The sequence below is a fragment of the Leopardus geoffroyi genome, chromosome A3 (assembly GCF_018350155.1).
Source record: "Leopardus geoffroyi isolate Oge1 chromosome A3, O.geoffroyi_Oge1_pat1.0, whole genome shotgun sequence".
NCBI classification, from domain to species: Eukaryota; Metazoa; Chordata; class Mammalia; order Carnivora; family Felidae; genus Leopardus; species Leopardus geoffroyi.
In genome coordinates this window covers 26,708,000-26,735,524 of record NC_059336.1, presented here as the reverse complement: position 1 = coordinate 26,735,524, position 27,525 = coordinate 26,708,000, and the positions used below count along the sequence as shown (strand labels likewise).

The 27,525-nt window shown below is 48.5% G+C and overlaps 1 protein-coding gene across 1 annotated transcript in view; it reads left to right on the top strand.

The window, feature by feature from the left end:
* The first annotated feature begins 6,962 nt into the window (after nucleotides 1–6,962).
* Nucleotides 6,963–27,525, top strand: part of HCK (HCK proto-oncogene, Src family tyrosine kinase) — a 40,809-nt gene continuing 20,246 nt past the window's right edge. Inside the window, exons 1-5 of the mRNA XM_045444929.1 lie at nucleotides 6,963–7,256; nucleotides 21,312–21,426; nucleotides 24,503–24,545; nucleotides 24,899–24,998; nucleotides 26,264–26,362. Of these exons, the coding sequence (XP_045300885.1) occupies nucleotides 21,313–21,426; nucleotides 24,503–24,545; nucleotides 24,899–24,998; nucleotides 26,264–26,362 (356 nt within the window). The 5' untranslated portion in view covers nucleotides 6,963–7,256; nucleotide 21,312. The remainder of the gene's footprint in view (nucleotides 7,257–21,311; nucleotides 21,427–24,502; nucleotides 24,546–24,898; nucleotides 24,999–26,263; nucleotides 26,363–27,525) is intronic.

The following is a 27,525-nucleotide window of genomic DNA, read 5'->3' as shown; positions in this document are numbered from 1 at the left end:
CATTAGCCAACTCCCACTCAAAAAAACATACCCATTAGCAGTCACTCCTTATTTTACTCTAACCCCCAGCCCTAGGCAACCACTAGTCTACTTTCTGTTTCTGTAGATTTGACTCTCCTGGACATTTCATATAAATGGAATCATACAATATGTGGTCTTTTGTGACTGGCTTCTTTCATTCAACATAATATTTTCAAAGTTCTTTTGTGTTGCAGCATATATCAGTACTGCATACCTCTTTATTGCCAATTGCCAACTAATATTCCATTGTATGGACATACCCCATTTTATGTATCCGTTGAGGGACACCGAAGTTGTTTCCACTTTTTGCTATGATGGATAATGCTGCTATGAAATTTTCATTTACAAGTTTTTGTGCAGACATGTGTTTTCAGTTCTCTTGGGTATATACCTAGGCATGAGATATCTGGGTCATACGGTAACTCTATGTTTAACCCTTTGAGGAACCTCCACACTGTTTCCCAAAGGCACTGTACCATTTTACATTCACATCAAAAATATATTTGGGTTATAATTTCTTCTTATTCTCATCAACACTTGTGATTGTCTTCTTGATTATGGCCATTCTAATGGATGTAAAGTGACATCTCATTGTGGCTTTAATTTGTATTACCCTAACGACTAATGATAAGAGGCATCTTTTCATGTGCTTATTAGCTATTTGTATAACTTCTTTGGAGAAATGTCTATTCAAATCTTTTGCCCACTTTTCAATTATGTTGTCTTTTTATTGTTGAGTTATGTTACTTATGTATTTGGAATACCAGTCCTTTACCGGATCTGTGATGTGCAAGTATTTGCTCCCATTCTGTGGGGTGTCTTTTCATTTTCTTATTATCTCATTTGCCACACACGTTTTTAGTTTTGATGAAGTCCAGTTTATTTTTGTTGTTGTTATTTGTGTCACATGAAGAAGGCTTTGCTTAACTCAAGGTCATGAAGGTTTACCGCTAAGAATTTTATAGTTTTAGCTTATATCTTTAGGTCTATGATCCATTTTGACTTATTTTTGTGGATGGTGTGAGATAGGGATCCAACTTCATTATTTTGCACGGGGATATCTAGCTGTTCCAGCACAATTTATTGAAAAGACTCGTCTTTTCCCCATTGAATTGTCTTGGCACCTGTGTTGAAAATCAGTTGGCCATAATGGAAGGGTTTACTTCCGGACTCTCGGTTCTGTTCCACTGATAGGTATTTCTACCACACTGTCTTGATTATTGTAACTTTGTAGTAAGTTTTGAAATTAGAAATTGTGAGTCCTCCAACTTTGGTTTACTTTTTCAAGATTGGTTGGCTGTTCTGGATTCCTTGCATTTCCACACAAATTCCAGGATGAGCGTGTCTTATTTTTTTAATAGATGAGAATTATGTTGATCAATTTGAAGACTATCCTCACCTTAACAATATGAAATCTTCCAAGCTATGAAAGAATGTGTTTTCCATGAGATATCTTTCCCACCCCATGAGATGCCTTTGTTGAGGTCTTCTTCAGTTTCTTTCGAGGGTATTTTTTTTTTTTTTTTTTTTAGGTTTTGAAGTACCTTGCACTACTTTTGTTAAAATTATTCCCAAGCATTTTATTCTTTTTGGTGATACTGTAAATGAAATTGTTTTCTTAATCTTATTTTCAGATTGATCATTGCTACTCTATAGAAATAGAGTTAGTTTTTTAATTAATTTATTTTTGAGAGAGAGAGAGAGAGAGAGAGGCAGAGAGAGAGGGAAACAGAGGATCTGAAGCGGGCTTCACGTGGACGGCAGGGAGCCCGATACAGGGCTCAAACTCATGAACCACAAGATCCTAACCTGAGATCAGACGCTTAACTGACTCAGACACCCAGGCGCCCCAAAATACAATTAGCTTTTATACATCCCTATTCTTTTCGACAATAGCCTGGTACTCCATTATTGGCTTATCATTTATTTTCCCAGTTCCCAAATGATGGGTATCTAGGTTCTTTCCAGTCCTTCCTTAAGACTATTCCTTTTCTAGGTTATTGACTAGTCCTTTTCGAGGTTATTTCCAGTAGAAGTGGCACTGTAATAACTTTCCTTGTACGTACCCATGAAGTCTCAGGTATTCTGATCTTTTCTCTCTCTGAGTTTTTATGATTGTCAGTTGCCACCAGCTTGTCCCAAGCTCACTGTCATATTATCCTTGGATGACTGCCTCAGCCTGCTCACTGGGTTCCCTGCTTTCCTCGTGCCCCTCCAATCCATTCTTCACCCAGCAGACAGAAAGATCCTATTAAAATACAAGCCAGTGTGGCTTACTCCTCTGCTCAAAACCCTCCTGTGCCTCTCATCTTGTGTCAGTTAAAGTTTCATATCAACACCGAGACTTCACGGCCTCACAATCTGGCTTCGTTACCTTTCCAACGTCATCTCCATCACTCTCTTCCCTATACCCACTCTGATCCAGCTACGTGGGCCTCCTTTATTTCTCAAACACACCAAGTGTGGATGCACCTCTGGACCTTTGCCATTATTGTTCCTTCTGCTTGGAACACACTTCCCCTAGATTGTCACATGACTCGCTCTCCCAACCCAGTGAGTCTCTGCATGTTCTCTCCTCCTGAGGTCTTTCCGACCACTCTGTCTCAAGTCACATCCCGCCCTCTTTCCCTGATTTATTTTGCTTGGAATTCTTATCACCCCTGCGTGTAAGATGTTGATTGATTTTCACAACGACTCGCTGAGATAAATACTATTGTTATTTCCACTCGACAGGTGAGGAAACTGAGGCTCAGAGGGGTGATTTGATTCGTTCAAGATCACTCAGTTGGTACATGGTAGTGACAGGGTTTGAACTATAGACTGACTCCAAAGATGTAACATTTAACACCACTTCTTGGGGTCTGCTACATTCCCCGTGGCAATGAATGAATAGGCAAAATGTTTGCCATCCCGAGTACTGGTAAGGATGTGTTTCCGGATAAAATTTGTGATTGTACAAATGTTTTTTTAATGCTAATATGAGTTAGATAAGAAATACTTTTTTTAATTAAAAAAGAGTGACAATACCAAATTGGCAAGGATGTGGAAAAACTGGAAATCATACTGCTGGTTTGAATGCAAAATGATATGCACGCTTTGAAAACTGATTTAGCAGTGTATCATCAGGTTAAAACTTACACGTACTGTATGACCCAGCAATTCCAGTCCTAAGTATTTACTGAAGAGAAATGAAAACATGTGCAGACAAAGTCTTGTAACTGAATGTTCGTGCAGCTTTATTCATGTAACCAGAATCTGAAAACAGCCCAAATGCCCATCACAAGTAAATGGATAAACAAATAGTGATACATTTATACTATGGAATACTACTCGGCAGTGAAAAGGAACAAAATACTGCAACATGTAACAACATGGGAAATCTCAAAAGCAATCCGTAAGTAAAAGAAGACAGACAAGGGATGCCTGGGTGGCTCAGTCGGTTAACCGTCCGACTTTGGCTCAGGTTATGATCTCACAGCTCATGGGTTCGATGCCATGTTGGGCTCTCTGCTGACAGCTCAGTCTGGAGCCTATTTTAGATTCTGTGTCTGCCTCTCTCCCTGCCCCTCCCCTGCTCACACTCAGTCTCTCTCTCTCAAAAATTAATAAATGTTAAAAAAAATAAAAAAGAAGACAGACATAAAAGAATCATACTGTATGATTGTGTTTATAGAAAATTCTAGAAAAGACAAAGCTAATCTAGAATGACAAGGAGCCAAACAGTGGTTCCCTAAGGCAACGGGTGGGAGACATGGACTCCAATAGGCATAAGGGAACTCTCTGGAGTGATAGAAATGTTCTGTGTCTTTTTTTTTTTTTTTTTTTTTTTTAAGTAGGCTTTACATCCAGTGCGAAGCCCAGAGCGGGGCCGAACTCACAACCCCGAGATCAAGACCTGAGCTGAGATCAAGAGTCGGATACCCAACGAACTGAGCCACCCAGGCACCCCAAAATGTTCTCGATCTTGATTAGGGTGGTGGTTACACAGTTGTATACCTTTGCCCAAACTCATCAAGTTGAATGTTTTAATGGTGCATTTTATTTATAAAACTATGCCACAGTAAAGTTTATAGGAGCTTTGGAAACACATACAAGGATTTTTATTGCAGAAGTACTTCAACAGCAAAAAAAAAAGGGGGGGGGCGGGGAGGCAGAATTGGCTATTAAGAGGAGAATGTTTCAGCTATCTGTGGTCCTTTACCATAAGAATAACAAATTTGTGGAAGGTGTAGCTGATGCTAATGATGACACTCTCAAGTCCCCAGAACACGCATCTTTCTTCCTGGAGGCTCCCTGTGGTGGCTGGAGCACACATGGGGCAGGCCAGAAGTGCTGGAGGATTAATACCTCTTGGGAGCATCCCTCAACCAATGTCTGCCAGGAGTTGGTATAGAAATGCCCAGGCTCCCTCATCACCTAGGCAGGATAACTCTGAAGTGAAAATAGTACACTGTCTCCAGAGTTCCTGCTCCAGCAGGAGTGAGCGCCAAGAGCCCACAGTTGTAACTTGCTTAACAATGCTCTCTTTCAAAAGAAAAACAAACAAACAAAAAAACCCAACTTTATCTTGAGAGAGAGCATGAGCAGGAGCAGGGGAGGGGCAGAGAGAGAGGGAGAGAATCCCAAGCAGGCTGCACTGTCAGCACAGAGCCCCATGTGGGGCTCAATCTCATGAACCATGACATCACGACCCAAGCCGCAATCAAGAGTCAGATGCTTAGGGTGCCTGGGTGGCTTAGTCAGTTGAGCATCTGACTAAAGCTCAGGCCATGAACTCATGGTTCCTGAGTTTGAGCCCTGCATCGGGCTCACTGCTGTCAGTGCAGAGCCCACTTCATATCCTGTCTCTGCCCCCCTTTCTGCCCCTCCCCCCCCAAAATAAACATTAAAAAATTTAAGAAAAAGAAGAGTCAGACGCTTAATCGACTAAGCCACCCAGGCACCCCAACAATGCTCTCTTAGTTGGCTTTCTTCCCTCTCCTGTCTCATCCACCTACTCCCTACCAGTGTTTTCTGCATCTCCCAGATAACCTACTTTCACTCGAATCTGTGTCTAAGGTCTGCTTCTGGGAAACTCAAATTAAGACTAATGGATGATACCAGGAGTCCGTCAAGATGTGGGGAAATGTTGGAAGAATGTTGGCAGCAGCCCTTCTGCAAGCATCCATCATTCTTGGCAAAGAAAGTCTTTACAAAATTCTTACAAGTCCATAGGAGGCATGGTAGTTGGGTACAATGTAGGTGTCCATGCCTAGGGGAATGGGTAAATAAAATAAACTGGAGGATGTAGACAACGTGGGCTACTAAATATTAGTAACAGTGATGTTGTGGGGGCGGGGGCACAAAACTGAGTCTCATTCAAGTACATTAAACACAGAATTAAGTGTATTTTTAAAACTCACACATATGTATTTAAGCACATATACCAAACACGTAAGAGCAGGGTCATTATCTTTTAACTCATGGTTCTACCGCCCCATTCCCCCCACCCCACCCCACCCCACACACATTTGGTCATGTTTGGAGACATTTTTGGTTGTCACAACTGGGGAAGGAGGTTAATCCAGTGAGTGCAGCCCAGGAATGCTGTTTATCATCCTACCATTCCCAAGACAGCTTCCCACAGCAAAGAATCATGCAGCACCAACCCACCCCGAAAGAATTATGCAGCCCAAATGTCAGAAGCACTGAATTTGAGAAGCCCTGTGTAGCCCAGCACAGCATTGCTGAATGAATGAATGAATGAATGAATGAGTGAATGAAGAGATGGTAGTGGTGGGAACATAGAAACGCACCAGGATTCTTACACATCTCGGAAGTGTGCGTGGCAGAATTTAGTGTGACAATATCTCTCTTTTTCCAGGAACAGGTGTGCTCTGCCCTTGCCGGGTCCTGAGCACGATCGTGTGGGGCCTCCAGCTGCCCTCCAAGCCCGGCATCCCGCCCCCCTAATTTTCGAAGTCCTCTGAGCTGCCGGAAGCCGGCCAAGAATGAGCCAGGGCGGTGCCTGCGGGTGAGAAAATTTGCATGAGGTTTGAATAGCGCAGGGCCTGCGGAGCGGAAACCGCGGACCACAGAAGTACCAGGAAGGCTTGGGACACGGCCTGGGGGAGGGATCTAGGCTGGGACACGGCCTGGGGGAGGGGTCTGGGCTGGAGAGAGTGGATCGGAATGGTAGGGAAAACCGATCAGAATGCTTGGGGCGGGAAGAAGGGGATTAGAATCCTATGAGAGCGAGGGGGATAGGGGTTAGGATTCTTCTGGACCCAGTTGGAATCCTTTGATGAGAGATTAAAATCTTTGGAGGGTCGGATTGGAATCTTTGGATGGATCGGATTGGAATCCTGGGGCGGGGTGGATTAAAATCCTTTGTGAACAAGATTGGGGTTACCCAGGAGCGGGATTAGAATCCCTGGGGTTAGGGTTATAAATCTGGAGGGCTGTCAGAATCGTTTGAAGAGAAGGGTTGGGATCCTTTAGTTAGCTGGATTAGAATCTTTGGGGACAGGATTAGAAACCTATGGGGGGCGAGATTTAAATTATTCAAATGTGAAATTCAAAATCCTTTGGGGCAGAATTGGGATTTTGGGAGGAAGAGAGGGTGTTGCGGTTCTTGAAGACAGGTTAGGATTCCTGGGGTGGGGTTAAATCCCTTGGGGACCGCGTTAGATTTGGGGAGGCGGGGATTACCATGCATTGGGGGAGGTGTTGGAGGGGGTGGGGTTAGGATCTTTGTGGGACTGGTTAAAGTTCTTACGGAAGGGCTTATTATCCTTTAGGGAGCGGGTTAGGATCCTTAGGGGCAGGCTTAGAAACCTCGGATGGGCGACGGGATTAGGATGCTGGGAGGTGGGGCCTGGGATTAGAGTCCCTGCGGTGGGGTTGGAGTCTTCAGGGGCGGGGCTAGGATACTTGGGGGCGGGGCTAGCATCGCTCAGGGCGCGGCTAAGGAGCCCAGATGGCCTGTGGGTGCCACGGCGTTGCTGGTCCCTGCCCGGGCGCACCGCCGGGGCCTAGAGGCGAGCGGGAGAGGACGCGGGCAGTTCTGCGCCAGGGGAGCCGGAGAAGCCCCGCGGCGCCCGGCGAGGCCCCTCAGGGCGTCATCCTTGCCTCTCGAAAGTCAGCCCGTCTCCCTTAGGGAACGGGCGCCCCGGGACGCCGGGGGCTGCTGAGCTGGGGGGGGGCTCGAGCTGCGAGGATCCGGGCTGCCCGCAGGACGAGGAGCGGGAGCCCAGGTGAGTGCAGCGGACGAGGGAAGCGGGGCAGCCTGAGGGTGAGCGCGGCCTGAGGGTCTTCGGCTGTTGCGGAGGGAGGGGGGTGGGGGGCTGGGGCTGCACAGGGCGGGCTGGGGTGCGCAGCGGGAAGGTGCCGTCGGGGAAGCGGCGGACGGGCCGTGGGATGAGGGGCCCACGGAGCGGGGAGTGGGGCAGATGAGGGGCGGGATTGCCCTGCGAACCTGGAAAAGCTCGAGGGGAGGGGAGCTCTGGCCACCGAGTGACTTTGTTCCAGCCTCCACTTTTCGGGGCCGTCCAGGTTCCCCTTCTGCAAAAGACAAGAAAAACGAGAAGGAAGGGATGGGGCTTCGCGGAGACCGGGAGGGGAAGGCCCTTACGGTTCCTGGTGGGGGTGGGTGACGAGTCACGGCAGGTTGGCAGCCGGGTTGGCGACCTTCGTGGGGAAGGGGCCAGCTGGCCGTAGGTAGGCGTGACGTGCGAACCACACCCGGGCGGAGCTGCAGCTGGGCCGGCTGTGCTCCCTCCTCCTCCCGCGCTGGGCCCTGATCCCCAGCAGGTCTAGGTCGAACCTCAAAACCTCCTGGACAGACCGCAGGGTGGCTGCCGGTCGCTTTCCTCCTTGTGACACCTTGGGCAAGTAGCTCTCTTTCTCCAAATTCCAGTTTCCTCATCTGTTAGGTGGGGCTGTTGTTTTCCCAAGGCCACAGGGAGCTGGAGTATGTGAAGTCATGTTTAGTGTGGTGTAAGGGGAAGGGGGTTTCCGGGAGCAAGCTGCCTGTTGACCTTGAGCAAGGGATTTTGCCTTCCTGTGCCTCCGTTTTTACACCTGTCGGCTAGGGATAATAATGATAATGGCTCCCTCAACAGGGTTGTTTTGAAGGTTAGACTAAGTTAAGCTCTTAGGACACCACCTGACAGGTATGCATGCTTAATACACGTTAACTGTTGTCATAGCTACATTATGGTCTAGCCCAGTGCCTCGCAAACTTCAGCAGTACCCCGGAACCACCTGGAAGGTTTGTTAAGACACAGGTTTCTGGGTCCTGATGCCAGGGTTTCTGATTCAGTAGGTCTGGCCTGGGAGTCTGAGAATTTACATTCTGGAGTAATGCTGCTGGTGGTCCAGGGACCACACTTTGAAAGCCACCACTTTAGCCTTCGGCCAGTACAGAGAAAGGCCTCAATAGATATTGCTTCCTTTACCCATGGCTTTCTCTTCACTATCCTTTTGTTTTGTTTTGTTTTCCTTAGGAGGGGAGGAGGGAAGGTTAAAATAAAGAAAAGTGAAGAAGACCCTATACCAAATATCCCAGGAACCCCACCACCCAGAATTAACAAATGTTAGCATTTTGTCATGTTTTTGCTTCTGATTTTCAAAAAATAAAATTATTAAAAGTAATGATAAAACGGAAGCCTTTCCACCTTGTATCCCTCTCAGTCCTGTTTTCTCCCTTCCCAGAGGCAACCATTGCCATGAAATATAATCCTTCCCGGTCTGTGCTTTCATGAATGTATTGCATAGAGATGGATGCACAAATTATACATAGAATTGTTTTCTGTGTATTGAAGATCTCCAAAAATGCTATCCAGCTGTGATTCCTCTACAATACCCTTTGTCCCTGCCTTCTCATCATTAAGGTGTCAGGGTCTAGCCAGGATGAGAAACAGAGGGAGGCCTAGTTCATTCCTTCTTCTTTTTTTTTTTTAATGTTTTTATTCATTTTTGAGACAGAGAGAGACAGAGCATGAGCAGGGGAGGGGCAGAGAGAGAGGGAGACACAGAATCTGAAACAGGCTCCAGGCTCTGAGCTGTCAGCACAGAGCCCGACGCGGGGCTCGAACTCACAGACCGTGAGATCGTGACCTGAACCGAAGTGGACACTCAACCGATTGAGCCACCCAGGTGCCCCGTAGTTCATTCCTTCTAAGTGGAGTGTCCCAGCAGGTGACTGACCTCCCTACCTTAGTACCCGTTCCCCTGCTGCTAAACATTCAGGTGTGGAACAGGTGTTTACTACAACAAACCATTCTGCTGGGACCATCCTGGATGGATGGCTTTGGAGGTGTGGGGTGCAGGTGTTTCTTGGGGAATATGGAGAGAGGGGCCACAAGTCCTCTTGTGTATGAGGTGGACTAAAGCCGGGAAGGGTCACCTGAGGAGTCTGGCTGGGTCAGGGACAACAGCAGAGTCTGGGTCTGCTGACCTCCCAGGGCCGCTCGCTGTTCCATGTCTCCTGTTCTCCAGCAGGAGGGCAAAGCTCTTCATCTGCCCGACACTTGGTAGAAACTCAAACCATGGAATCACGGCTCCTTTATTTTATTTTTTTATTTTTTTATTTTTTAACGTTTTTTATTTACTTTTGAGACAGGGAGAGACAGAGCATGAACAGGGGAGGCTCAGAGAGAGGGAGACACAGAATCTGAAGCAGGCTCCAGGCTCTGAGCTGTCAGCCCAGAGCCTGACGCGGGGCTCGAACTCACGGACCGCGAGATCATGACCTGAGCCAAAGTCGGCCGCCTAACCAACTGAGCCACCCAGGCGCCCCATCACGGCTCCTTTAAAAAAAAAAAGTTTTTGGATAACAAATAGTTTGTTTTTGCATAGTCTTCTTTTCTGTGCCCTTTTTATTTAACATAATCAGTAAACTGCTGCATATACAATTTTCATCCTAGTGATTTGCTTCGCACTACGTTGTAAACATTTTCCTATGTCATTAAGACAGCTTTGGATTTTTTAAATTGTCATTTTATTTTTCTCAGTTTACTTATTTATTTGTTTAAGTCATCTCTACACCCAACATGGGGCTTGAACTCATGACCCCGAGGTCAAGAGCCACATGCTCCTTTGGCCAGGCCCTCCAAAATATCCTTGGATTTTTTTTTTCTTTTTTTTTTTTTAAAAATTTTTTTTTTCAACGTTTATTTATTTTTGGGACAGAGAGAGACAGAGTATGAACGGGGGAGGGGCAGAGAGAGAGGGAGACACAGAATCGGAAACAGGCTCCAGGCTCTGAGCCATCAGCCCAGAGCCCGACGCGGGGCTCGAACTCACGGACCGCGAGATCGTGACCTGGCTGAAGTCGGACGCTTAACCGACTGCGCCACCCAGGCGCCTCAATATCCTTGGATTTTTAATGGCCGCATATCATTCTACTGTTTGGATGCACTATAATTTGCTTAACCGTCCTAGGAGAGCACTGTTAGGTAGTGTGCCATTTTTAAGAAATGTTTATTTATTTTTGAGAGACAGAGAGAGCATGAGCGGGGGAGGGGTGGGGAGAGAGGGAGACACAGAATCCGAAGCAGGCTCCAGGCTCCAAGCAAGGGGTCCGCACAGAGCTCGACACGGGGCTCAGACCCACAAACCCACGGACCATGAGATCATGACCTGAGCTGAAGAGGGATGCTTAACCGACAGAGCCACCCAGGCGCCTCTGCCATTTTTTTAACTGTTCATTTCTTTTCAAGACAGAGTGAGCAAGTGGGTGAGGGGCAGAGAGAGAGAGACACACACACAGAAGATCTGACGAGGGCTCCATGTTGACAGCAGAAAGTCCTGATGCGGGGCTCAAGCCCACCAACCGTAAAATCATGACCTGAGCTGAAATTGGACACGTAACCCACTGAGCCACCCAGGCACCCTGTAGTTTGTAATTTTTGAATTTTGAGTCGAAATTCACATAGCATTACAAAATTAACCATCTGAAAACTAACATTTGAGTGGCATTTAGTCCATTCACCGTGTTGTGCAACTCCCACCTCTGTATAGTCCCCAAGTATCATCATCTCCCCAAAAGGAAGCCCTGTACCCATTAAAGCAGTCATGCCCATTCTTCTTTCTGCCCCACCCCCCACCCCCCGGCCCTTGGCCACCACCAGCCTGCTTTTTGTATTTTTGGATTAATTTCTTCTGGCATCTTCCACCTAAGATAATGTTTTCAAGGTTCACCCACTTGTGGCATGTATTCGTATTTCGGTTCTCTTTATAGCTGAATAATATTTCATTGTATGTATATGCCGCGATTTGCTTATCCGTTCATCTGTAGATGGAAATTTGGGTTTCTCAGCCTTTTGACTGCCGTGAATATTCACCTAGTGTATTTGTTTGAGCTCCTGTTTTCGATTTCTTGGGTATATACCTAGGAGTGGAATGGCTGTGTCCTGTGGTAATTCCATGTTTAACATTTTGAGGAATTGCCAGATTGTTTTCCACCGCTTTCCACTCCCATCAGCCATGTAGAAGGGTTCCAATTTCCCCACATCCTTGCCAACACTTGCTATTTTCCTTTTTAAAACATTACGGTTGGGGCGCCTGGGTGGCTCAGTCGGTTGAGCGTCCGACTTCAGCTCAGGTCACGATCTCACGGTTCGTGAGTTCGAGCCCCACGTCGGGCTCTGGGCTGATGGCTCAGAGCCTGGAGCCTGCTTCCGATTCTGTGTCTCCCTCTCTCTGCTCCTCCCCCATTCATGCTTTGTCTCTCTCTGTCTCAAAAATAAATAAACGTTAAAAAAAAAATTTAAAAAAAAGACAAAAAACATTACGGTTATTATAGCCACCCTAGGGGGTGTGGGAATCTTAATCTCACCCCAACCAGGCTGCTCGCCGGGGGCCCTTACCCCTGAGGGTGAGGAGAAAATTACCTGCATTCAAGGGATCTTCCAGGCCTTGCACACTTTAAACGCTTCCAGAAAGTAAAGGGTCCTAAACCACTCTGCTGCTAACACATACTAAGTGCCTGGCACATGGTGGGGCCCCAGAAACATTGTAGGAATGTTGAACAACCTCTCCCCTCTCTTGCCTGAGATATTTCAGCATATAGGTGTATTTTAGTTGGCCCCACATAGTGATTCTTTTTTTTTTTTTTTTCAACGTTTATTTATTTTTTGGGACAGAGAGAGACAGAGCATGAACGGGGGAGGGGCAGAGAGAGAGGGAGACACAGAATCGGAAACAGGCTCCAGGCTCTGAGCCATCAGCCCAGAGCCTGACGCGGGGCTCGAACTCACGGACCGCGAGATCGTGACCTGGCTGAAGTCGGACGCTTAACCGACTGCGCCACCCAGGCGCCCCTGCATTCTCATTTTATACTGGGATACAGCAAGGCACAAAAGAATCACTGTTCTCATGTGTCTTACATCCTATGGGAGACAGATTATAAACAAATCCCTAGGTAATATATTAGTGCATTAGGTGAGAAGCAGACTCTCACTTCAGAGATTAAATACGCAAGAAAAAATTTTTAAATGTTTATTTATTTTGGAGAGAGAGAGAGTGTGAGTTGGGGAGGGACAGAGAGAGAGGGAGACCGAATCCGAAGCAGGCTGCAGGCTCTCAGCTGTCAGCACAGAGCCCGACATGGGACTCAAACCCATGAACTTGGAGATCATGACCTGAGCTGAAGTCGGATGCTCAACCGACTGAGCCACCCAGGCGCCCTACAAGAAAAGGCTAGGAAAGCCAGCCAGCACACAGCAAGGCATGTTTGACTCCAAATGAAGAAGAAAGGGAAGGAGGGAGGAAAGGAAAGCAAGAAGAAGGGAAGGAGAGGCGGAAATATCTTAGACTACAGTGCAGTTCCAAGGAAGGCTTGGCAAGGCTGCCTGGATCCCTTAGCCAAAGCCCCCTGTCACAGGCCCCCCTGGCACGCCTGCCTCAGTATCCCTGTCACACTCCGTCATTGGCCGGGAACAGCCCATGGCAACAGTGATGATGCACTTCAAAGCACAGCAGCTGGGGCCATTGGTCAATGCCACTGTCTGCAGTCAGAGATCTGGGAGGCTCATCTTCATGGCCGCCACATCAGCTGGTGGTCAAAGCCATGAAGAATTCGGCTGGGAAGGGCTAGAAAGTGATGGGAGTTGGGGGGGGGGGGGTGTTCCCATTCTTAGCCAGGGTTGTGAGGGAAGGCCTCTCTGAGACAGACAGGTCTGCAAAGAGACTTGGGTGGCATGAAAGAGGCTTTCTGGGGGAAGGACATTCCGGAAAGTAGCATGTGTGATGGCCCCAAGGTGGAAGCATGGTTGGTGAATTGAGGGACAGCAAGAGGCTAGTGTGGCTGGAAAGGAAACGTCAAGGGAGGATGACAGGACCTCAAGGTTGGGGAGAGCCCAGATCATGGAGCCTTGGCAGCCATAGAGGGGACTTGGCTTTTATTCCAAGTGAGATGGGAGCCCAGGAGTTGTTGAGCAGAGGAGGGATATGACCTGATTTACAGTTTAAAAGCCTTGCTTGGGGCGCCTGGGTGGCTCAGTCTGTTAAGTGTCTAACTCCTGATTTTGGCCTTAACCATGATCTCACAGTTTATGGGTTCAAGCCCCACATGAGGCTCTGCACTGACAGTGCAGAGCGTGTGCTTGAGATTCTCTCTCTCCCTCTCTCTGCCCCCGCCAAAACAAATAAATAAACTTTAAAAAAGAAATAAACTGGGGTGCCTGGGTGGCTCAACTAATTGGCTAAGCGTTTGACTCTTGATTTTTGGCTCAGGTCATGATCTCACAACTCATGGGATCAATCCTCGTGATGGGCTCCATGCTGACAATGCAGAACCTGCTTGGGATTCTCTCTCTCCCTCTCTCTCTGCCTCTCCCCCACTCATTCTCTCTCTCTCTCTCTCTCTCTCTCTCTCTCTCAAAAATAAATATTTAAAAATAGATAGATGATAGATAAATAGATAGATAAATGAATAAATGAAAAGGTTTGCTTGTCTCTAAGAGGCAGGATTGGTATTCAGAGTTAGCTCTTTGTGACTTCAAATCCCATCCCATATTTTCCAAACTTGCCTGCCCCCTGCTTACCTTAGAGATAAAAGTATTCCAAGGAGGCTCACAATTGCCCTGGCATTCCGGACTTTAACAGGTGATCCAGAGGTAGCAATGACCATGCTAGGAATCTAGTACATGTTTGGAGCAAACAGGTGGGACAAATGCACCTCAGGGCCAGGCCTCTGGGCGAGTCGGGCAGATGACCAGAGGCCTTGAGTTCCTCTTCAGCGTGTTGCTGTCACTCGCTGTTGTGTAAACGTGGGCACAACACTTGCCCTCTCTGGGGCTGCTGTTCTGCCTGTGTAACAGAGGTCTCTCCGCCTCCTTCCTTTTGAAAAGTCCAAGTTTTGAGCTTTTTGATCAGAAAGAAGCTGGGGGTCAGGAAAGGGGAGAGATGAGGAGTTGGGGTGACCCCCGCACGTCCATTAGGGATAACAGTCACTTTGGGTGGTTCATTGAGAAGATCGTCAGGGAACCAGAGGAGAGGGCTCTGCAGGGCTCTGCACCCCTGCAAACTCTTTAGGAAATTGTCCCTGATGGGGGAGGACTTTTTCCCCACCTCCGTGGCTGAGCTGTTCCGAGAAGGGAAAGTTCCTCTAGTGAACAGTCTTGAGCCCTGGGCCCCTTGAGGTGTGCCTTCCTGAACTTCCTGTTGGGGTTCCTCGCCCTCACCCTGCAGTTCCCCACTGCAGCTTCTGAGGCTGCCTACTCCCCAACCCCCCCTCCTGAGGATGAGAAGCAAGAGAGCTGTGTTCTCATTCTACCTGCCAGTGACCCCCTGGGGAATCTCTGTGCCGTGGATCTCCATTTCCCTGTCTGCAAAATGGGCTCTTAATGCTGGTACTGCTGACTTCAACCAAATATGGTCAGGCCTGTAGAAGGTTGAACACAATATATTTAGTCCACAAATATATATGGAGGTCCTAATACATGCCAGGCACTTCCTAGGCATGGTGTCAGTGCCGTCAGCTGCTTGGGGTCCATATTGCATACGTCCTCACCTATCCTAATGGGTCTAGTACCTTCTTCTCATCCATCAATACCTGCTGTCTAAGAAGTCTTTGCCCTAAGCCATTTACACTGAAGTATGAATTGCAATCCCTTGTAAGAATTTCCTCTGCATGAGGCGGCACTCTTTGAGGTTTGGCGGGGGGGGGGGGGGGGGGGGGGGGACAGAAATCCAACTTAAACTTGCTCAAGCAGAAGAGGGATATTGTTAGAAAGTCCGCAAACACTTCCACTTTAGGAAGGGCTGGATTCAAGGGCTTGGGAATCTGTATTCCTCCATTTCTGGGCTCTGCTTTGCAACTCTCTTCCAGCCAAAGGCCAATGGATGACTCTCCTTGTCCAGGACTGGGTCACACATCCAGCTCTGCTTCTGTTACGGCAATTCCGATTGGCCAGACTTGGTCAGACTGCAGCCAGAGGTTGAAGTCAGCCCTACCCCGATGCACGAAATGAGAATGCGGGAGAGGTGGTGACAAAAGGAAGACTGGGGAGCTGTTCTCAGGAAAAGGGGGAGCAGAGATTATGTAGGAAAGAACGATAGCTGTCCCCTTCAGACAACTTATCCAACACCTCGCTTCATATTTGGAGAAACTGAGGCCCAGAGAGTTTGGGACTTGCCTGAGCTCACACGGTGAGCTTGTGGTAGAGGCGAAACCAGAATCCAGGGCTCCTCAGCCCCAGCCCTGACAGGCCTCTGCTTGACCCTAAAAACTCCTTGAAAACAGTCTCCCTCCCACTCCACAGGATGCCCAGGCAGTGCACTGGCCTCTCTCCTTGGGCTCCACTCTGAGCACGCAGGAGGAGTCTCTAAGGCTCCATGGCCTACGTGGAGTGACCATGGGAAGGTCCCAGGGCAAGGATGCCGACCTTTCTCATATCCCTCCCATGTAGGGATATGGAAGCTGAATGGGGAAGGAGTGAGTTTCAGTTTCCAGGATTTGGGCAGTGACCTGAGGACGTGCCTTTGTCAGGGGTCAGCAGTTCTCAACTGGTCTGGGGCCAGGCAGGCCACTTCTGCTCTCAGAGCCTGGTTTTGAACCACAATTAGACAAGAATCATGTGCACAGAGGTTTTCAAAAGCCTTTCACATCCCTGTCACACAGGATGTCGGGCCAAACCTGAGAGGCAAGAGCCTCCTATTTTACAGGGCAGGAAATGAAGTTCAGGGGAAGTGACTTACCTGAGGTCACATAGGGTCAGGGGCAAAACCGGGATCCAAACCCGAGCATTCTCACCCCAGGTTCAGCCCTCACTCTACTACATTGGTGGATCTCACATCTTTTTAAAAAAAAAATTTTTTTTTCAACGTTTATTTATTTTTGGGACAGAGAGAGACACAGCATGAATGGGGGAAGGGCAGAGAGAGAGGGAGACACAGAATTGGAAACAGGCTCCAGGCGCTGAGCCATCAGCCCAGAGCCCGACGCGGGGCTCGAACTCACGGACCGCGAGATCGTGACCTGGCTGAAGTCGGACGCTTAACCGACTGCGCCACCCAGGCGCCCCGGTGGATCTCACATCTTAATGTGGATAAGAGTCTCCTGAAGAATTGTTAGAAATGCAGATTCCGGGCCCTCATCCCCAGAGACTCTGGTTCATTCGGTCCAGATCATGGCACAGGGATATGTAAGAAGCAGTGAGGACTGTTGGGGTACAAATGGTAAAAATCCAGTTCAAACTGTCTTAGGCAGTTGAGAATTTATTTGCTCACGAACTGGAAAAATCCTGAGGTTGGCAAGCTTCAGGCACAGCTGGCTTCAGGTGTTCATACATGTCTTCAGGAATCACTCTGTCTTCATTGCTCGGCTCTGCTGTCCTCTGTGACGGCCTCACACTAAGACAGTCCCTCACTTTAGTTTCCTACGTCTACATCTATATCTGCCTCGACACCTGCACCCACATCTGCATCAGCAATCCTTATAGAAACAGAGTGCCTTTTTCCTAATTTTCCCAGCAAAATCCCAGGGCTAACTTTGATCGCCTCAGTCAGGGTCACTTACATACCTATAAGTGAATCGACCACCGTTGGCTGCCAGGGGGACACAGAATTCTCTGATCGGCCAGACCTGTATCACGTTGTCACTCTCTGAAGGCAAGAGTGGGGTTAGCCTCCTGAAACACCTTGCGCTGACAGGTGCTGTTATCAGAAGAGGGATGGATGCCGAGATGTTCACTGCTTCTCAGCTAGAATGATCACGCAATTCATGTGGGCCTTGTTGGAGTGCACGTTCTGATTTGGGCGATGGGGCTTGAAAGTCTGTATTTCTAACAGCTCCTCTGTGCTGCTGCTGCTGCTGGTCCCCACCGTGATCACACACAGTAGCCAGGCATTCGGTTACAATTCCTTTTTTTGTTTTTGTTTTTGTTTTTAGTTTCTTAAACGTTCATTTATTTTTGGGAGAGAGAGAGGGAGGGAGGGAGGGAGAGAGACACAGAGCATGAGCAGGAGAGGGGCAGAGAGAGAGGGAGACACACAATCCAAAGCAGGCTGCAGGCCCCAGGCTCCAGGCTGTCAGCACAGAGCCCAACGTGGGGCTCGAACCCATGAACTGTGAGATCATGACCTGAGCCAAAGTTGGAGGCTTAGCCAATTGAGCCAGGTGCCCCTATATATCTTTTTGTTTTTAAGTTTATTCATCTGTCTTAGAGAGAGAGAGCATGAGCAGGGGAGGAGCAAAGAGAGAGAGAGAGAGAATTCCCAAGCCGGCACCACACTGTCAGCATGGAGCCCAATGTGTGGCTCGAACTCCTAAACCATGAGACCATAACTTGAGCAGAAACCAAGAGCTGTAGGGAGGTGCTAAGCCAAGCACTGAGGGACACAGATCTATGTAGGACCAGCCTCTGCTGTGCTGTGATAATGGAAATGTTCTATGTTTGTACTGTTGATACATTAGCTTTGAGCCCAGCCACTTGGCTATTGAGCACCTGAAACATTGGCAAATCTTAACGGAGGTGTGCTAAACATGTAATATACACACTGGGATTGGAAGACTTAGAGGGAAAAACAAGTATAAAGTATCTCAGTGATCATTTTTAACTTTTTTTAAACTTTTTATTTTTAAGCCTAGGCCCAACATGGGGTTCGAACTCACAAACCTGAGATCAAGAGTTGCATGCTCTACCGACTGAGCCAGCCAGGCGCCCCTCATTGAGCATTTTTATATGGGTTACAAATCAATCATTTTTTTATATATTGGAGAAAATAAATGTATCTTAAAATTAATTCACTTGTTTCTTTTTACTTGGAAAAATATGGCTGTAGAACTTTTTTTTTTTTTTTTTTTTTTTTTTGCTGTAGAACATTTTAAATTACATACATGGCTCACATTACATTTCTAGGTCTGGTGGTCACGAAAAGAACATGTCTGAGGCCATTCCACACCAGGGAGTAGAACAGTTCTCCTGATTTAGGGGGACTGTCACGTTTTATGCAAATTTGACTCTTGCCAGCATATCACTTTTTAAAAATAATATTTTATTGTGCAAAAGTTGAACTAATGGGAACTCCAGTTTAACTTCTTTTTTTTTCTTTTTTTAATGTTTATTTACTTTTGAGAGAGACAGGGCATGAGAGGGGGAGGGGCAGAGAGAGAGGGAGACACAGAATCCAAAGCAGGCTCCAGACTGAGCCGTCAGCACATTGCCTGACGCGGGGCTCGAACTCACAAACTGTGAGATCATGACCTGAGCCGAAGTTGGACGCTCAACCGACTGAGCCACCCAGGCGCCCCTAAAAGGTTAACTTAAGTGTTGCTGTTATCTCTAAGCTTGTGGGTCAGAGGAATTGCCATGTGGTTTTGCTTTATCCCCCAGAGCATGTCCATGTTTGCTAGTAAACGGAATTGGTTATGGTCAACATTTTCTGTAGTGCTTACTGTGTGCCAAGAACCTTTACATTTATCAACTCATTCAGTACTCACCCTGTGAGGGAGAGCCCCACCATCCGGTCTCAGAGGTGACCTTGGATCATGCACGAACGTGATCTCAGAGACCCATCCCTCGGTCCCCTGTGGCTATCTTGAATATGTAAATTGACGATATAAATGAAATTCAGTAGGTACTCAGAGAAGCAGAAGGAGCTGTTCTGCATCACAGCAGTGTTCTTCCCAGAACCTTCTTATGTAATCAAAATATATGCAATGTAATATAATTGTATCCCATACAGAACCACACACTATGCGTCTTATTTCCAGAACTGTAATGCATACGTATCACAAATCAAAGAGAGGTGTTTTAAGTGCATACAAGTACATTATAAAGCAGTGATTAATTGTGATAATTTTTCAAATTAATGATCCAGCACTCCCGGGAGTCTGAACCAATTCCTTACTTTATTCACAACAGACAGGCAAGTGAAGCAGAAACCGCTTAAGTCTTGAAGTGGTAAATTGTTGCCAGTTCCCACCAGGACAGACAAAAACATCCTTGTGATTAAAAATCTTTTTTTTTTTTTTTTTTTTAAGTAACTCCACTGAGCCTACGAATATGGACTTTTTTCCTTAAACCACAAACATGTGTTTATTTAGCCAGATAAGTATAACTGAGGTCTAATTGCTTTGGAAGAAATGCGTAATTGTGCAGAGATGAGGAAAACAATTACTCTCTTATGTGGATGCCTATGGCGTGTCTTCTCAGCAAATACATGTGGGCATTTTGAGAGAAGAAGTAAAACATTTCTGCCACTTTCTGCAATTAAGTTTTGACTCTGATCAGGTAAACAGGTTTTCTTTAAGTATCTTTAAATTTCATGAACCCATCAGCAAAGTCTGTCATCCTTACCTCCCAAATGTCCCCCTCAATCTGTCCATTGCTTACAGATGTCCTCGATGGTCACCACCCCAGGTCAGGCCACCATCCTTTCATGCCCGGACTCCTGCTGTGGACAGGGTTCCCTGCCCTGCCTCCTACAGTCCATACGCCACCCGGCAGCCATTATTTGAAGTACAAATGAATCCCATCATTCTCCTGCTTAAAACTTTACATGGTTTCTCATCTTTGGAATTAAATCCAGATTGCTGATTGACTGTAAAAGATATGGCAACCTTGTGCCATACCACACTCCTCTTCTATGCCTGTGATCTCCAGCCACACTGGCCTCCTTTCAGTGCCTTATTCTCTCCAAGCACATTCCAGCCTCGGGGCCTTTGCGCTTGACGTTTCCCACTGCCCGGAGCACCGTTTCCTTAGAGTGTTACACGACTTGGCTGCTTTGTGCCGTTCAGGTCCCAGGTCTGACGTCACCTCCTCAGAGAAGCCTTCCCCAATCATCCTGTCTACAGAAGCCCTGCACTGTTGTTTTCTGTCACATCCTTTTGAATTGTCCTCACACGTTTCACAAAATTTATCTTGTTACGTATTTGTTTGCCTGTTTTTTGTCGGTGTCTCCCATTCATCTCCAGGGTGAGCTCTTTAAGGGCATGACCTTGCTTGTCTTATTCGTGGCTTCGAAAAATACTCAATAAATCTTTGCTGAGTAAATGCAGGAGGGAATGACCAAATAAACCCACAAGAGAAAGAAAAGAAGGAAGAAAGAAAGAGAAAGGGAGGAGAGGAGGAAGGAAACTAGTGCAAGGCAATTGTAAAATGATACTAAGGGATATGGTGCCTTGACTATGATCATTTAGCTAGATTGTTTGAGCCATACGATGTGACCTCACCTTGGTCATTTCATATAAAATGATAATTTATTACATGATAATAGTGTGATTTCACTTTACTGTTTGCTCTGAGCCCCACGCTGGGCTGAGTATTTCCCCGCCTACATGTTTTCTCACCCTTCCAACACCCTGCGAGTAGGCTACAGTATTATTATCCCCACTTTGCCGATGAGGAACTGAGACTGGGGAGCAGGGCGAATGACAAGTGTGGTGTCGGTGGGGTGGAGGGGCCACGTGTCAGCTCAAGGCTTTCTGATCCCAGACCTGTGGTGCCTACCACCCACACTGCTCCAAGGCTCTGCATGTTGAATTTTGATGATCATCATGATTCATTGTCTGGATAAGTTCCCTGTGGCAGGGGTCCTCGGTAGCAGGACTATGACAGCTAGTCAGCCCTGTGTGGGTATGTGGCCGACATGGACGTGGGGAAACCCAGAAGTGGCAAGGGCAGAGTGAGCTCATGTGGCAAGGGTGGGGTGAGTGGGGCTGGTAAGGGGGGGTGGGTGGAGACAGGGTAGGGGAGAGGGAGCCAGTCTGAAGGCAGGGGGCCTGGAACTCAGCATCCAAGACTCCCCTGTGTGGGGCTCGGGGCAAGCTGGGCTCACTTCCCTTCTCTCTGCCACAGGATGGGATGCATGAAGTCCAAGTTCCTCCAGGACAGAGGCAAGGTCTCAAAAACCGAGCCCAGTGCCCTGCACAGCCCCGTATATGTGCCGGATCCCACGTCTGCGGGCAAACGGGTGAGTGGGGGAAGAAAGAGGAGTTCACTAGCCTGTGGGCTGCCCCGTGCTGCCCCAACTCGCCCTCACATCCTCCTGTGTTTCCGAGGGTGAGCAGGGTGTGTTGGGGTGACATGGAGCTTACCCTTCACCAGCAGATGTAGCCCCAGCTCTCTGGGCTACATCTGCTCCGAGTACCCAGGGCAATGACGGCTCTCCTGGTCCCACTGCCCAGGCCCTGGCCTCTCAGCCTGGGCTCCAGGGACCGGGTCCTAGAGGGCACGAGAGAGGCCCCGAGCCTGGGCGGTAGCATGAGCGGTGCTGAGAGTCGTGAGTGACCTGACCAGTAGCCAACAGTTAAAGTAGAGGCAGTGATCATAGTACAATTGTGGTAGCAATCACCATGGTAACAATTGTGGTAACAGCAAGAGGGGTGGGAGTAGAACGTCCAGCGCAAAAGCAGTAAATAAGAGAAGCGGTCACACTCGTAGAGGCAACTGCTTGCTTACCTTCTGCTTAAACAGAGCTTACGAGGAACCGAGCCCCGGCCCAAGGGCTATACGGTTGTCAACACCCTGAAGCCTCACGGTCACCCTAGTTCACGATTTTTATCATGCCCATTTTCCAGGTGAGACGCAGGGCTTCATAACGTGCCGGAGGCCACGTGGTTAGTAAAGGGTAGAGGCGGGATTCAAACCCAGGCAGCGCAAGTTTCAACCGCTCGTGAGGCGTGGCGGTAAGGGCAGGAATAGTGGTGATCATGGCAGCCAGTGTAGCGGGAATCTCTCGCCGCAGCTTTTTTTCCAGGAAGCAACTTCATTCGTGCTGGCCCTGCTCAGCTGGGGTTCGTCCCCGAAGCACCGAGCACCGCACGTCACGTGGCATCGTTTTTTTAGTGCATTTTCGAGGTCTTTGTCTCCCACGGATGATAATGCGCACAAACGTGTAGTCTGATTAAGTGGTCGCAGGTCACAGGGTCATGAGGGGTGTTGTCACAGAGGCGCACAGCAAGGTCACCTTGAAGTTGCTTTGTTTTGTTTTGTCCTTCTCCTTAAGGAGGGGACCCTCCCACAAACAGCAGCACCACTAGCCACGTAGTTGTGATGGTAAAATAGGAGAGCGGCAATGCTAGACATGGGTGGTGCCGACAGTAACGCCACTGGCAAGGGTGGGGACTGTGGTTATAGCAGCAGGAGCAGTTGTAACAACCGTTACCATTCTTGGAACACCTACCGTGTTCCGGGCAACTGGGGTGAAGTGTTTCTACATCGTTAGTCCCCACCGAAAGCTGTGAGCCAGGACTTATGCCACTTGAAAGCCACTGTAAGTGAGGATCGAAGAGGTGAAATGCCTCCCCGGGGGTCATACAGCTGGGCAGCAACAGGGCCGGGTCACTCTAACCCCAGGGCTGGGGTTCTGTCTCCTCTGGAGTCCTGGAGTCCATGCCCTTATCTGAGACCATCTAGGGAAGCACAGCTTCTGCTTGCGGTCTCTAGAGGTGGGGGTGGACTGCTTCCTGGCCTCTCTCCATTCTGCTTGCCCTTCCCCAGCGTGATGTCTAGAATAGGACTAATTCTGGGAATGGGCAGATGATGGAATAGTCAGTCGCCTCCCTCCCTCTGACACTTGACCTCTATTAATACAGCCTGCGATTGCATGAGCTTCTCACCAGTAATGTCCTGAACTGACATCCTAAACCCTAAGTCACTCCTAGATCTGTTCCTTCCTAACCTGTGTGGCCCTGGGCCCTTTCTGTGGCTAGGGTTCCAGATTCTCTGAGTCCCTCTAGCTGGCACCCGTGGGAGGCCGAGGGTTTTCTCCCACTAGTTTTTGGTTGTCTCCTGAGCATCAGGTTTAAGGGATGCTATTATCAGCCTTTCCTTGTTCTCTTGCAGAGCATTAGTTCAGTGATGAGTTAGTAAGTGTTCTTCAGACAGAGGGTTCCTAGGCCAAATCAGTTTATAAAAACACTGGGCAAAACAGGGTCCTTTCTGGGGCACCTGGGTGGCTCAGTCAATTGGGTGTCTGACTTTGGCTCGGGTCACGGTCTCACGGTTTGTGGGTTCAGGCCCATGTCAGGGTCTGTGCTGACAGCTCGGGGCCTGGAGCCTACTTCTGATTCTGTGTCTCCCTCCCCTCAGCTCCTCCCCTGCTCACACTCTGTCTCTCTCTCAAAAATAAATAAAGATTAAAAAAAAATTTTTTAAAGACACAGGGTCCTTTCTTGTGGAAGTCCTCAGAGCTCTCATGAATCTTAATGCGCTTTTTGAATCTCCCCCCAAAAAGACATACTTGTCATCGTTTCCCACACCTGTTTCTGTAAGTTCACTTATGTGTGCAACACACAAATACATTCCCCTTGAAAAGAAAAATCATCCAGCCCCAGTTAAAGCTACAGTTTCTTCTCATCAATGGCCCCCCTCCCCAGAAGCATCAACTGTTGTCAGTTTGGTGTGGACCCTTGCAAACCTTTTTCTATGAATTTACACTCACACACATACAGTAACATGTGCACAGAACATATTTAGGATGTGTGTGTATGTGTTCTTTATATATGTATCATGTTTATCCTTCTGAAGAACTAGCTTTGTTCACTCAACAATGTATCTTTAAGGTCTATTTGCTCCGGGAATGAGGTCCCTCCCCCTCCCCCCCCCCCCTCCCCGGCCTCCACCACCGCGGCTAAGGGCTGCTCAGAGCACCACAGTGGATGCCAGTTCCCTCTGGAGGAACAGTTTCTTTCATAATTATAATGGAGCCTTTACACATGGGACATACTGGAAGACCTACAGTTTCTTCAAATGTATCAAAGAAAACACTGATCTGGACCAACCCCTCACCATATGTCAAGGTGGGGGGAACAGGCCAGTGTCCCCCAGTATACCCAAGGCCAAGGCCACAACCCAAGCGACCTGGATCTTTGTGGTGCCTCTAATGTGCTGTGTGACCTCACATCGGTTCCCAGCCCTCTCAGGTCCTCCTCCCATGACACACAGGGCTGAGATGAGATGCTCTCGGGTATCCTTTTGGACACAGACCTCCTGTGGCTCCCCACACACTATTGGATTCATCCCCTTCTCCCATTTCTTCCCCGCAGCGGCCTGACAACAACAACGACAACCCACCAGGGTCGACGGAGGGTAAGTATTGGGCAGATGAGTGGCAGAGTCTTGTGTAAAGGATCAGGTTAGGTTCTCAGTCAGAGTTTAAGGCCCAAATCCCAAACAGTCAAAACCATGCTTGCAAATCCTTTCAGGTGCTCCCAAAGTACTTTGTACAGGCTGTTTTGTTTCTATTACACTGTCTGGTAACACAGACAAAACACCATTAGCTTTAAACTCCAGAATCCCGCCCCACATGGCAAGATGCTTATACCATGAGACAGATCCCTCAGTGGCTCCGGGGCTGGGTGCTGGTTGTTGGGATGGGAAACACCCAGGACTGTGGCGGTGCTCAGATAAAGCCTCACCATCCCGTGTTTCTCTCCCTGCAGGTCCTGACGACATCACTGTGATTGCCCTGTATGATTACAAGGCCATTCACCATGAAGACCTCAGTTTCCAGAAGGGAGATAAAATGGTGATCCTGGAAGAGTGAGTTTCCCACTCCTAAGACATAGCTACCTCCAACACTCAATGTGCTCTCCTCTGTGCTTCAATAAAGAACCTGATAGACTATCTTTAAAAAAAAAAAAAAATGTCTATTTAGGGGCACCTGGGTGGCTCAGTTGGTTAAGCGTCCGACTCTTGGTTTTGGCTCACGTCATGGTCTTGCATTTTCATGAGTTTGAACCCCACGTCTGGCTCTGCAGTGACAGCAAGGAGCCTGCTTGGGATTCTCTCTCTCTCTCTCTCTCTCTCTCTCCCTCTCTCCCTCTCTCCCTCCCCAACTTGCACTGTCTCTGTGTCTCTCAAAGTAAATAAACTAATAACAATTTTAAGAATACATTTATTTATTTATTTTTGAGAGACAGTGTGGGCAGGCAGGGGAGGGGCGGAGAGAGAGGGAGTCAAAGAATCCCAAGCAGGCTCTGCGCAGAGATCGACGCGGGACTGAAACTCACGAACCATAAGATCGTGACTTGAGCCCGAGCTGGACGCTTAACCGACTGAGCCACCAAGGCACCCCAACAGGCTATCTTAAAGTAGGGAGTAAATGGCTGATAAGAACCTCATCATAATAGAGGAGAAAGGGTTTGCTATTAATCTGGACGAAAGCCACCAAAGAGGGCCTTGTGTACTTACTAGTGGTGCACATCCAGGTGACAGTGAACGGGCGAAAGGCTTTCTCAAGGAGGCTTTCCTTGGGCTCCTGTAATTAAGGTACAGGTTTATCTATGGACCAGACCTGCTGAGGTACGTTTGCATTCAGGAATCCCCAGATCTCGGAGTTTGCTACCTCCAATCCCCAATACTCTTCACCATATGGGGGGGGGGGGGACTGTAGTGTCACTGTGAGATGGGGCTCAAGAATGGGAGTGCTTGTCCTTGGTCAGACCACTCTGGTTCTCGGCCCACGATGAGTCCACCATGGGCACAGGGCCCCATACCCTGAGTAGGGACCCCTGTAGGTCCCGGGGAAAAGAGTGAGGCCAGAGACCTAGGGCTGTGGGCTGTGGGCTGTGGAATGCAGGGATAGGGCTTGATTCCAGACCCTCGGACGCACAGTGGGGACTGTTGTAAAGATCCCTACCCTAATCATGGAGTGCGTGCTGGGGACTGGGACAGTAGCGGCCTTGCTCCTTACCCTATCAGCTTCCTGGGGTTGGGGGTGTATTCTAGGCCAAGGCTGGGGGGCCCAAGAGGACCGGGGGGATTCCCTCTGCTCCCTGACTCCTTTGCTCCCTCGTGTCCTTCAGGTCTGGGGAGTGGTGGAGGGCTCGATCCCTGGCCACCGGGAAAGAAGGCTACATTCCAAGCAACTATGTCGCCCGCGTTGACTCCCTGGAGACAGAGGAGTAAGTATTCCGTTTTTCCTGCCCTACAGAAGGCAGTGTGGCCTCTATCAGGTTTGTTCCTGCCTCAGGGCTTTTGCACTCGCTATCTCCCCTCTCTGACACACTCTTCCTAGGGATCTTGGCTGGCCTGGCTCCTTCTCACCCTTCATGTCCGAAAGAGGCCTTCCTTGACCATCCTGTCTAACGTGGATCCCTCCGGGCCTCTGTCTCTCACGGAGACCTGTTTTATTCCCTTCTGAACACTCCTCGCTAGCAAAAACAATCCTGTTTCTGTGGTTGCTCACACGTTCACTGCCTGCCTCCCCCTCCAGAATGGGAGCAGGGGCCTTGCCTGTCTGTGACTGCATCCTGGGCACAGGCTGGCATGCAGTAGGTACTCGATACGTGTTGGTTGAAGTACACGGCCTGTGCCAAAGAGGGTCTTCTGAGAGACGAGCCAGCCCACGCTTGTTCAGTCACCCTTCGTTTGGTTCATTCGATAAATACGCACCTGCACGTCACCAACCCTGTGCCGGGCCGGGGACTGCAGGAAGACACAGCCCTGCCCTCAAAGAGCTCCCTGTGACCCAGCGTGCTTGGCTGCAGGCTCTTCTTTGCGTCTGTCTTGACTCTGAAAACATAGACGGTTATACGTCATTCATGCACCCAGCAGCCCCGTTCCAGGGACACTAGGGGACTCAGACAGGCTTTTTCCCTGGAGACGTTCACAACCTGGTGGGTGGGACCGGCGAGTACAAAGATGGCCATGCTACAGGGCGACGAAAGGGTCCAGTTCAGGACAAGCCATTCAAAAAGTTAAGACACGGCAGTCCCTACAGTTTTCTCTCCTCTGCCTCCTCCCTCTGGTTGACAGTTTGAAATGCTGACCAGTTAAAAGTGACAATGTTTGGGCTTTTTTTCCCCATCTTAAAGTCATGCTCTTGTTAGTGCATATGAAACCTCTTTGCCTTGTGAAGTCTCCCTTCTTGTGGCCGTGAGGAAGTCCCCTCTCCTACCACGGACTCTTCTGTCCTGGACCACCCCCCAGCACACCTCCTGCCTGCTGCAGGTGGGTCTTGCTTCCTTCTTCCTCCTTCTAGGCTTTCTCTTGGCACATCCAATGCTCTGTTCAGACTCCAAGATCTGAACACTCGCTGAATCCCTGCACCACACCTCCCAGCAGC